Raw genomic sequence first — 14,019 nt, 5'->3', positions numbered from 1 at the left:
GGTAACAATGCACTGATTGTGTAAAAAAAGAAAAAGTGTTTATTATAAAAAATAAATAAAAGAAGCTGTGGAATCAGATCTTATTTTTTGCAATGTAAAATTGCTTAATGTTAAATTATTAGCTGTCTGACACTTCCTTTAAATTTACTCTTTGTAGGCTTAAATTTACTTTTCTGGTCAGAGAAGCACCTCTCTTAAACCATGTAACTGACCTGAATGGTCTTGTTGTATTATCACCTAAATCCTCTTTCGTGTTAATTAAAGAGCATCAAACAGTCAAGGGTCTTTAGGGTTACGTTTAGGCAGTTTCCTTTTCATTGTATATTTATTGTTTGTGTTTTTGTAACTAAGTAATGAGTGTTGTAATCATATGACGGTCTAGCATATAAATAGTATACCAATACTGTTTTACTCTTGAATTTTGGGTTTAATAAAAAGAACCGACTATCTCATAAGACTTTTACTGTGAAATTTCTGAGGATGCGACAGACCTACCGGAGGTCAAGTTTCACTTTAAGCTATGAACGCATGTGGTGGCGAAAACTCATCGATACCTCAAAAATGTCAGGATTCAGATGATGACTTTGCACCGTCAAAGCTCGGGACTAAAGAATAGTAAGACCTCCAAGTTATGAAATATGTCCGAGACACGAAAGTATGTTTGTTCTTACAGTAACCGCATTTACTCGGCTAAATTAGTTAGCGGTCTCTGGAGTATCAATCACCGTACTACTTGATATGACTATACCATAAATGTGGAGTGCCGTGAGTCCCTAAAACCAGAATCTTGAAATACCGCACAAATGTGCCTCCATGTAAGAGGTAAAAGATCAGTAAGTTTTCGCACCGTCCAGATTAAGTGAGAGAGGCACTAGTCCCATGTTCAACACGTTCTCTGATTCCCTCTGTGAAGGCGAATAGTTATACAGTACTGTATAAACACTATAGACCGCTCCGTAACCTGGCTGGCTTTCCTTCTAGCTGGGAAGATGCGTACAAGAGGGAGCTGGAGACCTACAAAGACATTGGGGATGTCGGAGAGATATGGTAATTTCAAATGTCTGGGATTACAGTAATTACAATAAGTAGAAGAAACACCTATGCATGTGTTTATTTGTGTTAACCTACAGGTTTGGAGAAGAAAGTATGGAGCGAATTATTAAATGGATGAAGAAGCAGAGCATCCCTGAAAATGCTAGAATACTCGACATTGGTACTGGAAACGGAATCTTCCTTGTAGAACTGGTATTTACCAAACAAAACTTCACTGCACACAAGAGGTGTTCATGCATGTTAGTCTCTATGGTTAGTTCTGAAACTATAGACTCTTTGGCTTTACTACTGGCATTTTTCTCCCCAGGCCAAACATCGTTTTACAAACCTGACAGGCATAGACTATGCTACCTCCTCCATAGAACTGGCTAAAAGCATTCTGCAGGAGGAGGGTTTGGGTAGCGTTAAACTCCAGGTAAGCATTCTACTCACTGCAGATCACTGCAGAAATATGCAAATGAATTGAAATAAAGTGCAAATGAAAAGAGGGTTGAGCAAACTGGTTGGCATCAGTGCATTATTATCATCAACTGCATCATGGCAGTTTTCATATAGCATATGTGTGTGTGGTTATGTGCCCCACATTTAGACTTTCAGCTGATTACATTTTAAGATTTTAAAATTGTGCTTTTGGGTTTTTAAGAGGGCATGGATCACATTTTCATGGAACATGAGTCAGGAATATGGGTGTACTGTAAATGAAAGCATGTCATATCAACATTTCTGCTTTATAGCTGCTGTTTGTGTGACAGTTCTATGTCCCACCATATTTGTTTACTATGTTGTCATTTCCAAATCAGAGACACATTCACACTATAGTCACACAAGCAAGTCCCTTTAAACAGTAGAACTTCATGTTTCGTTTGCCTCTTTCCACTGCTGTTGAATTTTTGCAATCTAGTCTCTGCTCAGTATTTCTGAACATTACTTTAGTGACTTACTGTAAAAGGAAGTCACTACAGTTATGTAAATATGATTAGCAATTATAATTATTCCTCAGACAAGAAATGCAAATGGAAAAAAGCAAATTGTGCAATGTAATCATTGATACGGATGATATAAGGTGGAGTCTGACCCCTGACCTAACATGCATGTTACAAAATTTCAGGAGCTGGATTTTCTGAATGAGTGTGAAGAACTGGGTGAGTTTGACGTGTGTGTGGATAAAGGTACATTTGATGCCATCAGCCTCAACCCCGAACACGCAGAGGAAAAGAAGCGACAGTATGTGATCTCACTAAAAGCAATTCTGCGATTGGGTGGCATTTTTGTTATCACATCATGTAACTGGACCAAAGAGCAGCTGCTGCAGATGTTCAGCCCAGGTATAAAACACTTACACAGTTTATAAGCCCCTGAATTACCATCTTCACATCTGCATTTATAAAAGCTTTACTAACATGATCTTTAGAACACACTTCAAAAGTTTGTAAACCCATGAATAAAACAGTCTTTCCTAACACACGTTGATGCTGCCTTTAGGACACATGGGCGTAGGTTATACCATATAGCACTGAACAACACAAGCTTTTTAGTACTGACACAGTTTATAAAGTTCTGAATAACAGGCTCTATCACCGATATGTTCTCTGATGCTGTGACATACAGCCTGTTATTCTGGGCTTTAGAATGTATCACCGATATGTTCTCTGATGCTGTGATAGACATTCTAAAGTTCAGACAAAGGCTTTGAAACTCTGAATCTGCCTCTCTGATAACCTCTCTGCCCATTCTGCAGGGTTTGAGTTGCTGGAGGTAGTGCCAACTCCCACTTTCCAGTTTGGAGGGGTGACAGGGAACACAGTGACAACCTTGGCCCTTAAAAGACTTTCCTGACCTTTACCTAAACCACGTGGATTGCAGCTCATTTGAGGGGATTACATGGACACCTCACTTTTTTATGATAATAAAGAAAACAGTAAAGCATGACATGTAACTTTAATCTATTTTTTAGTGAATTTTTTTTAAAAAGGAGATGTATTTTTTTCTTTTGCCTTGTAAAAGTGATCAAAAGTACAGTCAAGACAGTAAATCTCAAGATTCTTTTCCTCTCCACACACCCCTGACCACAGAACCCAAAGTGGTGTGCTCCCAAAGGGCTGATTTGACCCATTTCATTGGTTCACACACTGTGTATATGAGCTGTAGAGGACAAAACAGTTTTTTGTTTTTTAATAGTATTTCACTGTATTTTGTGTTAGATCCACTGCCAGTCTTCAAAAAAAAAGAAAAAAAAAAAGGAAAAAGTGTTGTAACATTTTAACAATAAATCACATTATGGCCTACAGACAGATTGCAGTTCTGTTGTGATGTACTGGTTAGACTCTGATTCCGTGTATTACACAGACATCTAAATCATAAAACTGACACGAAGCAGTGAACACAGACAATGAGACAATAAATGACACGGCAATAGTAGTTAAAAAAAAGAAAAGAAAAACATTTCGTTGGGTCATGAACATTGAGTAATAAATGTCCACGAATATGATCCATCTTCATATTTGCGCTTTACGTGCAAAATAATTGCTCCTCTAAATGTTTATTACGTTCGAAGACACTGATCGCTGCTCTCGTATCACATGACCGTTTATGAACAATGATCCGGGTTAAGTAAAGTCGAAGTGTCGGCTGACTCGCTAGCATTGGTTCTGCTTGTCTGTGTATCACAATTGCAAAGCAAATTCATACATTTTGATATCGGAACAACATGGCTTTGGAAACGTTCCCCAAGGAACAAACTTTAGAAATGCGGAAAAGGCTCATTGGGTAGGTTTGGAAAACAGTAAGCTAGGTATCCGGTGGTTGGCTAGCCAGATAGTTTGCACTCATTTCAGCTAAGGTAGCCGAGTAAGTATCTGCATGCAGTTTTCGTAGCTGTAATTTAAAAAGTTTTTTTCTTATGTGTTTGCCATTTATTCAGTCAGTCCTGTCGGCTGTTTTTCTCACATGACCCGGTGAAGATTGTCAGAGCTCGGGGACAATATTTATATGACGAAAATGGGCTACAGTATCTGGACTGCATCAGCAATGTTCAACATGGTGAGAAAACAGCATAAAGTTTAACGATGAACGGCAATCTGATCCCTCGATTAGCTAGGAAGCCTGAGCCGCTGAGTCAGTAAAGTTTCTCTAAACGCTTAAAAGTGGCCCAAATGAACAGTTAAGAGCTTTGTGGAGACAATCCAGTATCTAGAATGGTGTCGCAAACCACTGACCATAACCAAACTTCGTTTGACCCAAGATGGTCAAACATATTTGAGACGAAACTGTTTGACAATAGGTAGGTTTAGATGTGCTTAAAGTGTTCTTGTATAATTCCATACAAAAATGGTTTTGTTGCGTATTAGTTTTAATAAAAATATTTATGAACCCTCAAGTACATAGTAGTAATGACGTAGATTAATCCAATATATGTGCAGTCCAATATAGATCCAATATATGTGCAGATCAGATGTATACTTACCTATAAAAGTAGCAAATTTGTCATGTAACTGTTATTACTGGTATGCCCTTTTTCTAATACTAAGTGCACAAAGTATATGATATAAAAAGTAATATTGCATCAGTATAGTGAAACTCATAAAAACACTGTTTCTGAATGGTTACGAGAATCTTATATTGTTGTTTTGCAGTGGGTCACTGCCATCCGAGTATTACTCAGGCTGCCTCTGCTCAAATGGAGCTCCTCAATGCCAACACACGTTTCCTTCACGATAACATAGTCCAGTATGCTGATCGTCTGGCCGCTACTCTTCCAAACAAGCTTTCTGTCTTCTACTTTGTTAACTCTGGGTGAATAGACAATCTTACCGACTAGTCTTACATCAAATTATTTGTGTTAAATAGTCATGGATAGTATTTCTATGCGTTTGATGCGTACTTCTTTTCCAAAGTTCGGAGGCAAATGATCTTGCTCTGCGACTGGCCCACCAGTATACTGGACACGACGATGTCGTTGTATTGGACCAGTAAGCGTTGTACTTCTTTCCTCTTCAAATTTAATGCATGTTCTCGTGTGTTTTGATTTTTTTCTCTTTGATTTTGTGGTCTCTCAGCACATCTCTTTTCTCCTATGCCCTAGTGCGTACCATGGACACCTCACATCACTGATTGACATCAGTCCTTACAAGTTCCGCAAGTTGGGAGCCCAGAAAGACTGGGTTCATGTGGTATGTATCCAACAGACACACATTTTGAAGAGTTCTAACTCTGTTCTCCCTCTCTGCCTGTCTTCTATCTCTCACTCTCTTTTTTTTATTTCTCTCCATTATCTGGTTCTATTAGTCGTCTTCTTCCTTGTAACAGGCCCCGCTTCCTGATCCCTACAGAGGGATGTTTCGGGAAGACCATCCCGACCTGGCCCAGGCTTATGCAGACATCATTCAGAGTCTGATCTGTGATGTACATAAGAAAGGCAGAAAGGTATGCTGTGCGTGGAATAATTACAAATTTACCAATGCAGTAAAATACTGAAATACGTTAATGCTGTTGAGTGGGGGGTGTTTTCAGCACCCAAACTGAGAAAAAAGAGGGATGGTCTGAGTGTAAGAGTGAGAGCAGGACAGAATCTGTAGTGTTTCTCTATTTCTGTGATGCTCTTTATTGCGGATTGAGTCTGTTGTAGGTAATTTCATTTTTTGTGATTTGTTCATTGTTTTCAGTAATGGACCGTAATACACATGCCACTTTCACAAGTAAGTCTCGTGGTTTGAATGTATTTGGTCCACAGATTTCAGCCTTCTTTGCAGAGTCGTTGCCTAGTGTTGGAGGGCAGATCATCTTACCACCCGGTTACAGCTCAAAGGTGGCTGAGTACGTACTACTACAGCTCCCTACTTGGCCCGTTCAACACGGCACTCACTGTTTGCTACAATGCTCTTTCCTTTCTCTGCAAACCTCCTCTTATTGTTCACCACAATCCTGTCACCCTTTGTCACAGTGCTCTTCTAGCCATGCACCTCTGCACCTTCAACCAACTTATCATTTCACATGTTTCATGCAGTTTCGGCCTGTACCATAATATGACACATTACAAATTCACAAGTGTTGACTCTCCAGGGTACAATTTCCTTGAGCAAAATTGTCTTGGAATTCATTTCATGGTTATTTTACATCCATTAAAACTCACAGAGAGTTGTTTAGCTGTTTTTTGCGTGCTATCAGTGGATTTACGATGCTGAAGTTAAGATGCTGTATATACTGACGTGTGGTTTAAAGAGATATTCTTAGAGATTATTAAATGAAGCCCGAGTTTCATTTTGAGGGGAAACAAAGTTTTTTCTTTCTTTTTTTTTCTAGATATGTGCGGGCTGCTGGGGGGGTGTTTGTGGCAGATGAAGTGCAGACGGGCTTTGGTCGTGTGGGGACTCATTTTTGGGCGTTTCAGCTCCAAGGGGAAGACTTCTGCCCAGACATACTGACAATGGGTAAACCCATGGGGAACGGACATCCTCTTGCCTGTGTGGTCACGACCACGGAGATTGCCAATGCTTTTACTGCCAACGGTGTCGAGTACTTCAACACTGTGAGCAACGGACGCACCGCCCTCATATTCCAGTTAGCAGACACGTCACATTTCCATGCTCACAGATTTCACATTCCCATAAATCAGCACTGCTCAGCTCTGGTCCTTAAGGGTCATTGACAGAACCAAACTGTCTGAGTTGTGTACCCCATCATAAACCCTCCATCATACCCCTCTGCAAATAGAAGCACAGGACATGTTATATGAAAAAAAAATGTGCACAGCCAGACTTGGTGACTTTGTCAGAGTCAGGAGTGAGGAGAAAACTCAGAGCATGTCCTCACCTCGGTCCCTGTGCTGTACTCCTGAGGATTTGAGTTCATGACCTTTGCTTCTCGGTCATTTGTGTGCAGTTTGGGGGAAACCCAGTGTCATGTGCCATTGGCCTGGCAGTGCTGGATGTGATTGAGAGGGAGGATCTGAGGGGAAATGCACTACGTGTTGGGGGACATCTGAAAGAACTGCTGAAACAACTGCAAGCTAAACACACAATCATCGGAGATGTACGGTATGTATACAACAAGAACAGTAAATTATATCTTTCCACCCCTTAGTTCATATTTCTGTGTATTATCGAAATGAAGGGAGTGACTTTCTCTGAGATGTTGTATATTCATAGGTGAATATCTGATAAATCCATGTAGATGACTTTATAACTTAACTTTAAAACCAAACTAAAGACTTCTCTATTTTCTCTAACTTATGGATAGTATAATTTTGATTTGACTTTGTTATGGACATGTAAAGCCCTTTGAGACTATTAATAGTGATACAGGGCTCTAAATAAACTTGTATTATTAGTATGACAGAAAGCTGTTCACACAGGGTACAGGTGCGAGTGAATCCTCTGTTTTGTCTCACATTTATTCCATTTAGCTATAACCAGAATAGGGAGAGAAATCACTGTTTCTACTGATATCCTTTACCATGGTCAAGTGAACCAGGAGAGCAGCCCAATAAACAGAAGCTTGTAATTTTAAACTCCCAGTATGCCCTATAGCAAAGAACTTAACTGCAATAGAAAGTAATTGTAAGTAGCCCTGAGAAAGACTGATGACTGAGTGATAATGTTTAAATGAGAGCCAGAATATGCTTTCCTCTTCACTAATTATTTAGTTATATTTATAATGAAGTATTGAAACTCACAATGCCAACATTGCCTCTGCTTTGTCATGCAGTGGGGTGGGTCTGTTTCTCGGGTTAGAGCTGGTGAAGGACAGAGAAGACCGTAGTCCAGCCACTGAGGAGGCTGATCAGGTGGTGAAAAGGTGAGAATCTACAACATCAAGTCCTCACATGTAAGAGGCTCTGTTTGAATTTTCTTTCTACAAATCTTTTTGTTTTCTTACTGTGTGCGGGTGTCTTTACGTGTCATGTTGTTATGTAGTTAGAGATTGATAAAGTCATTTGTAAATGAGACTAACTCATGGACTACAGTACTGAAGACATCGCATGACATTACATCACACCAAAGACACAAGTGTCCTTTATTTACGTCCCTGCCAAGTCTAATCTTGGACTAAAACGTTTTTGTTTTCCAAACGAAGCCATCAGTGAGCTCAGGACTGTGGCTTAACTCACTAAGAAATAAATGTTGCTTGTCATACTTATGCTGTTAGGATGAAAGAGGAGAGGATTGTCCTGAGCACAGATGGACCTTGGGAAAACGTCATCAAATTCAAACCTCCCATGTGCTTTAGCATGGAGGATGCTGAGAGAGTTGCTGAGAAAATAGACCAAATTCTTCAAGGTGAGTTAGAGACAGAGCTCCCAAAATAAAACTCATTTACACTATCAAGTGACGTTAGAGAGGGCTCTAGTGTCCAGTTAAACATACAGCCTGAAGAACCCTGTTTCTCACCAGAGAGCAGACTTTGTAACAGTTTGGATTTAAAAGGTTTTGTGCTAAAGGTAGTGAGAGAGTGAGATTTTCTTCTAATTGACAGATTTAAAGAGGACCCACCATAAAGTGGAGAGCAGACACTGACAAGGTTTGTATTTTCCAAAAAACCTGGAAACTCCTTTTCATTCATCTCTGTAAATACATTAAATACATCCATTAGCAGTGCATGTATGGCATAAATTACTATGTATTCTGTATCTTTAGACAGAAATGACCTCACACTGTTTCCACCTTTTAGGCAAATAAAAGGAAAACCCCCGGGTTTCAGAGAGAGGTCGATTACATGGCAGCAAACATACGTAATATGGTGCAAACAGACAAAACACCACATCAAAAAATCACATAAGAAATAACGCGACCTCACCAGAGAGGAAAATGACACAGAAAATCAGTAATCAGCTGGAAACGTCATTATGGAAATCTGGAGCGGACAAGTAATCACATGATCATGGAAATATCTGCGATGTCATTATGCAGCTACCATCTTTATGAACACATTGTGTACATTTTTTTAAATGACTTAAAGTTGACGATGTTTTTTTTGTATGTGATATTAACCGAGGACTGAGAATACTGAACTATGATCCAGCATTTTCACTGTGTTCTTCACAGAATGGAAATCATCTGTTTCTACTTGGAAACTATGCTGAAGAATTCAGAACATTTTGTTTGTTTTTCAAAATTGCTCTACAAGAACACCATCAATTAAAATAAATTTTTACATTGCCCTAAACAGTCTTAATTTGAAAGCCACGCAATTTTAGTTAAAAAGTATATTTCCATTAAAATACTAAGGATGGATTTTATCTGGACGGAAAACAAGGAGTCCTTTCAAACAACTGTATGTCAGTGATATGAATTTCCAGTATATTGTGGGAAAAGCCATTATACACAAGCAAACACTGAGTGGTTAATCAACATAACAGGCTCTAGCAGTTTACAACAGCTACACAACACTTATTTTTATAAATTACAAAAGCCGGACCACGACGTCTTAAAAACCAAAAAGTTTATTTCTATAAATTTGCCCAAGACACGGGAGGAATGAGTCTCCGGTGAGAGAGGGACAGCCCTCTTACAGGTTGAAGCTTTGAGGTAAAGTGTTACACTAGAAAAGCCACTTATTTCACACGCAGACAAAGATCTCCTTAAAAGCCATACAATCAGAAGAAAAAGCTGGTCATCAAGCTACTCGCCACCTGAAAAATGTCACTGGACAAAGCTTACAATGAAACCAGTTGTTTTTTTTTTTTTTTTGTTTTTTTTTTGATACCCACTGTTCAGATGCCATGCAACTCTCAACAAGCAAAAGAAAACTTATCTTGGAGGGGAAAAAAGGTCTAGAAACAGCAAAGAAAAATTACTCAAAATTGTTTATTTCAAAAGCTTTGAGAGCTCTGAGCCTGTGTGTGGTAAATCCAGCCAACATGTAAAATATAACCATACAATACATTAGATTCAACAAGGTACCAAAAAGTACAGCAAAAATAACACTTCCATCTCTGGAAATGTAAAATATGGACACACAAAGGAAAAAAAAAAAAAAATACAAAATAAAAGTGAAAAGTGACTTTTGCTTCCCCAGTTCCTCATCTGTTTTAATTCCTGTACAAAATGGAGCATGAGTCCAAATTTTGCCAACTCCAAAAGGAAAAGCGCCCTCGTGTCCACTGTGCCCAGACTGAGGGCTCCTGTCGAGTGGTTACCCTCAACCTTTAAAACGGAGAAACAAAAAAACAGCATGTGGTTTATGCTTCCCTTCAAACTCTCATTAACAAAAGTCAGAAATGTTCAAATCACTCATCGTTGAGAACTGAGAGTGAGAAAATCATCCAGTAACAAAGTCCAAACTAAATCCTCCTCATTCGTTAACATTTTATGATTGTAATGTTTGAAGGAATGAACTGAACTGCATTAATCGTTTATTTCAGAACTGACGGCCCAACCCAACCACTCTGAAATTCTGCTCTGGGAACATCCCTGATGTAAACTACAGTGTTTTGAAAGAGGTACCTATAACTACATTACGTTGCCTTGCACAGAAGCAAACCACTTGGTATACATTTACATTTATTTATTTAGCAGATGCTTTTATCTAAAGTAGCTTTGGCATACCTGGTCAACAAGTCATCAGTATGGCTTATAGCTACTCTGGTGGCCTCCACGTCGAGGAGTTTTCCCATAGCTTGCACTGCCCTGGTCTGGAGGGGAGGGGGAGAAGAGGAGTATTTATTCTGTCTTGTTTTCAAAACAAACCCCTAAAACCAAACTGGAAAGTCAATGCTTACTGTAGTCGTATCCACCGCCGTAGCCATAGTAGCCTGCAGAGTAATCATAGTTTCCATATCCTCCATATCCACCGTAGCCCTGCTGCCCACCATAACCGTATCCTTGGTTACCATAGCCCTGGTTCCAGTAGTTATTGTAGCCTTGGTTCCAGTTCTGGCCCTGACCTTAAAAAGCACAGAGACAAGGACAAGACACTCAGGACATGACAAAGAAACCTCCCACAAACAGAGGCGTGTATGCACCTGTGAGATAGAAAGAGATGTGTACAGACCTCCACGCCCCCTGCCTCGACCCCCATAGCGACCCCCAAACTGTTGCTGCTGGTACACCTCTTTGGGCTGGGCAATCTTAATCTCGCACTGAAAAACACAGAGTCAGAGTCAGTCATATCACCAAGCGTGCAGAGCATAATGTGATAGTAGTGTGTTTTTTTTCAAACAAGCATCTTGATGCACGCTCTGCATATTTCTAACAGCACAACAATTTATACATTTTTATATATACATTTATAAATGCAATACTCACAAGACCCTCTTTTCCATTTGCTGCCTTGGTTCCACTGACATTGTGGTATTTTTTTTCCATGACTTTTTTCACTGGGGCTTCTTCCTTAAATGTAATGAAGACAAACCCTCTCCTTTTATTTGTCTTTGGGTCCATTGGAAGCTCAATAGCTTCAATCTGCAAGCAGAGAGACAAGACATTCTTACTTTTTCTAAACACGCAGCCATCTGAGTGCACCTTTCACATGTCTAAAATGCTGAACTGTGGAACAAAAAACATGTCCGACAAAACTGAACCTTTATTTTTCGTGGTTGAAAGCAGGCACATATCAGATTAATAATGTCATTGTTTACAAATTTAAGTAATGTTTTGTCACGTCATATGGATAAAAAGGATGTGAGGATTACACTGAAGCTTTTTTGTTGTTTTTTTAAAATCCCTACATGAACAGAAGAATACACGTTGTCATTACCCCACTGAGTGGAAACTTAAAGCCATCCTTAGCTTTGATATTTGGTCAAAGCATTTCACGACACAGTCCTGACAGGATGCTATTACTGTATTAGAGGAAACCATACCTCTCCGAAGGCACCAAAATACTCGCGGATGGTTTCTTCTGTCGTCTCAGGGTTCAAACCTCCAACAAAAATTTTCTTAACAGGTTCTTTCTTCATGGCCATGGCTTTCTTGGGGTCAATCTGTCGTCCGTCAAGCCTGTGTTCCTTCTGTGCCAGCACCTAACAGAAATTGACATCACATCTCAGATCTGCAAGACTAATTAACAGAAATATTTAGTCTATGAACACATTTACAGAGAGGTTCCAAACTTACTTTTTCCACGCTTGCAGCATCTTTGAACAGGATGAACCCAAATCCTCGCGATCTTCCCGTGTTTGGATCCATTTTGATGGTGCAGTCTGTCACCTCACCAAATTTTGAGAAGTAATCTTTCAGATCCTTCTTACTTGTGTCCCAGCTGAGGCCTCCAACGAACATTTTCCTATTGAATACATTGTGAATTAGCGTGATACATTAATACAAATGTAAATAAACGTACTGAGGATAGAGGGTGCCCCGCGGGACCTTAGTGAATTAATTCAACATGCCGGGAGCACATCTGTTACACTTGATTCAAAGAAAAAGATATGGAAACCGGAAATGCTTCATTTTTTAATTGTCAACGTCCAAGATCTACACGGGCGATTTAATGCACAATTCTTTGAATAAAGCTTGTTATGAAGAGTGTGCAAAATGATTCTCCGTTTCACCCTCGGCCAATGTGCCCATCCCCCTTCTCACGGCACATGGCGCCAACAAAGAACATAAGAACAAAAGAGCGGCATTATACTCTTAAGATCTAACCAAATCTTAGGAAACACAATAGTTAAACTCACCCTGCATCTTCTTCACCTTTACTGGCGTCGATCTGTCCTCCCTCCGAGGCCCCGTTCTCCGGTTCCTCCGCGGCAATTTCACTGGTCTCTTCCTCGGCCTCTGCTTCTCCACTCACCGCCTCCGGGTACTCCGTCTCTCCGCAAGGCTCAGCGCCATTCAAATCCTCCTCCCCTCCTTCATGGCCGTTTTCGGACGTCTCCATGTACTGTTGTTCGGCGTCTGACATATTTTAATATTTCGTTTCTCAATCTGCGGGAATTATACACAATGTTACGAAAGGACGTGCCTTATGTAATCATAGTGGTGGTACACGGCGTGCCGTATGTGTGTGCGCACGCACTCCCCACCATTTTAATCAGCGCTAGCTTACCTACTTTTCTATTTTGTCGTTTTATGGTAAATGTGAATTTAACTTACAACGTGTCGCTGTGTTTAAAGTGCAGAAACATAATCGACTCTGAGCAGCGGCGTTTGATAAGTGCAGCCAGTGAGAAAAATACTTCCAATTCACTGGTAGCGTTGGCCATCCACCGCTTGTACACACTACGCCGCTTATTCGCTGTTAACGTTATGTAATTCACTGGCCGCGTTTACATAGCTAATGTTTTGGGACTTAGATATGTATTAAAGATCAAAATACGATAAGAATTACCTCTAAAATGACTCACAGATGAATCTGCGGATAAATACGGAGCCTTATAATACTGGCGAGTTGTCTTTTTAAAATCGCTCACAGCTCCTAGGAGCGTTCTTCAAGATGGACTCTTCCTGAATGCGCCTACTCGTGGTTTATTTTATACTACCGGATAAGGACAGGCTCACTCAGTAAGAACGTCTCTGATTCGACTTTAAGAACTGCCAATCATAGTGTCCGCCAATAGGTTTCTTCCTTTAAAAGGTCACATTACCAACCTCTCAGACGCGCTCGGTCCGAACCATACTCGTTGTGGGAACTCGCTGTACTTTTTTGCTGCAGCCGAGGAAAACCTGCACGTTAGAACAAGACGTCAAACATCAAGATATTGTCAAGTATTTCAGGTAGCCTCTGAAATACTGTGTGAATCAGGTGGTCCAATCCTCCCACGACCGAAAACTAATTTGCTCTGGGGATCATGCGGGCAAAACAAATTTAGCGGGTCGTTCATTCTCCTGTTGGCTGTAAATAAATAAAAAAAAGGGCCATCGTGGAAAATCAAGCCATCTTCCCTGTCGTAAGATTCAATCAATAAATCAATGACAAAATAAAATAACAGAGAAAGCCAAGAAAACAGTCCATAAAATCAAACTTTACTCATTTATTTTCATTCATTCACTGTTTCATCAGAGAAACAGCTGGTTTAAAATATGTTTT

General features: G+C 40.0%; 3 protein-coding genes across 3 annotated transcripts; 2 read left to right on the top strand and 1 right to left on the bottom strand.

The window, feature by feature from the left end:
• The first annotated feature begins 520 nt into the window (after positions 1-520).
• On the top strand, positions 521-3,243 carry eef1akmt2 (EEF1A lysine methyltransferase 2). The gene is made up of 6 exons (XM_030787517.1): positions 521-615; positions 982-1,047; positions 1,131-1,245; positions 1,361-1,468; positions 2,162-2,378; positions 2,792-3,243. The coding sequence occupies exons 1-6, from the start codon at positions 521-523 to the stop codon at positions 2,887-2,889; spliced, it is 699 nt and encodes a 232-aa protein (XP_030643377.1). The 3' UTR covers positions 2,890-3,243.
• Positions 3,244-3,684: 441 nt separating this feature from the next.
• Positions 3,685-9,144, top strand: phykpl (5-phosphohydroxy-L-lysine phospho-lyase). Its single transcript, XM_030786439.1, has 13 exons — positions 3,685-3,819; positions 3,974-4,092; positions 4,686-4,845; positions 4,947-5,021; positions 5,135-5,222; positions 5,359-5,475; positions 5,783-5,865; positions 6,352-6,577; positions 6,931-7,085; positions 7,756-7,845; positions 8,197-8,327; positions 8,524-8,568; positions 8,719-9,144. The coding sequence occupies exons 1-12, from the start codon at positions 3,761-3,763 to the stop codon at positions 8,562-8,564; spliced, it is 1,344 nt and encodes a 447-aa protein (XP_030642299.1). The 5' UTR covers positions 3,685-3,760; the 3' UTR covers positions 8,565-8,568; positions 8,719-9,144.
• A 328-nt stretch (positions 9,145-9,472) lies between these two features.
• On the bottom strand, positions 9,473-13,429 carry hnrnpaba (heterogeneous nuclear ribonucleoprotein A/Ba). The gene is made up of 9 exons (XM_030786453.1): positions 13,321-13,429; positions 12,668-12,917; positions 12,105-12,273; positions 11,852-12,010; positions 11,295-11,450; positions 11,041-11,128; positions 10,769-10,933; positions 10,596-10,681; positions 9,473-10,193 (listed from the first exon to the last, which is right to left on the bottom strand). The coding sequence occupies exons 2-8, from the start codon at positions 12,892-12,894 to the stop codon at positions 10,611-10,613; spliced, it is 1,035 nt and encodes a 344-aa protein (XP_030642313.1). The 5' UTR covers positions 12,895-12,917; positions 13,321-13,429; the 3' UTR covers positions 9,473-10,193; positions 10,596-10,610.
• Positions 13,430-14,019: the final 590 nt, after the last annotated feature.

Source organism: Chanos chanos, chromosome 10, assembly GCF_902362185.1.
Source record: "Chanos chanos chromosome 10, fChaCha1.1, whole genome shotgun sequence".
Taxonomy (NCBI): Eukaryota; Metazoa; Chordata; class Actinopteri; order Gonorynchiformes; family Chanidae; genus Chanos; species Chanos chanos.
This window is presented reverse-complemented; position numbering and strand designations above follow the sequence as displayed.

Excerpts from the sequence above, each read along its gene's own strand:
- eef1akmt2 (XM_030787517.1), top strand. The coding sequence starts at position 521 with ATGAACGCATGTGGTGGCGAAAACTCATCGATACCTCAAAAATGTCAG. Across the intron at positions 1,246-1,360 it reads GAATCTTCCTTGTAGAACTG|GCCAAACATCGTTTTACAAA; the intron begins GTATTTACCAAA and ends TTTTCTCCCCAG. Across the intron at positions 1,469-2,161 it reads TGGGTAGCGTTAAACTCCAG|GAGCTGGATTTTCTGAATGA; the intron begins GTAAGCATTCTA and ends ACAAAATTTCAG.
- phykpl (XM_030786439.1), top strand. The coding sequence starts at position 3,761 with ATGGCTTTGGAAACGTTCCCCAAGGAACAAACTTTAGAAATGCGGAAA. Across the intron at positions 5,223-5,358 it reads AGAAAGACTGGGTTCATGTG|GCCCCGCTTCCTGATCCCTA; the intron begins GTATGTATCCAA and ends TCCTTGTAACAG. Across the intron at positions 5,866-6,351 it reads TACAGCTCAAAGGTGGCTGA|ATATGTGCGGGCTGCTGGGG; the intron begins GTACGTACTACT and ends TTTTTTTTCTAG.
- hnrnpaba (XM_030786453.1), bottom strand. The coding sequence starts at position 12,894 with ATGTCAGACGCCGAACAACAGTACATGGAGACGTCCGAAAACGGCCAT. Across the intron at positions 12,011-12,104 it reads ATGCTGCAAGCGTGGAAAAA|GTGCTGGCACAGAAGGAACA; the intron begins GTAAGTTTGGAA and ends AATTTCTGTTAG. Across the intron at positions 11,451-11,851 it reads ATTTTGGTGCCTTCGGAGAG|ATTGAAGCTATTGAGCTTCC; the intron begins GTATGGTTTCCT and ends CTCTGCTTGCAG.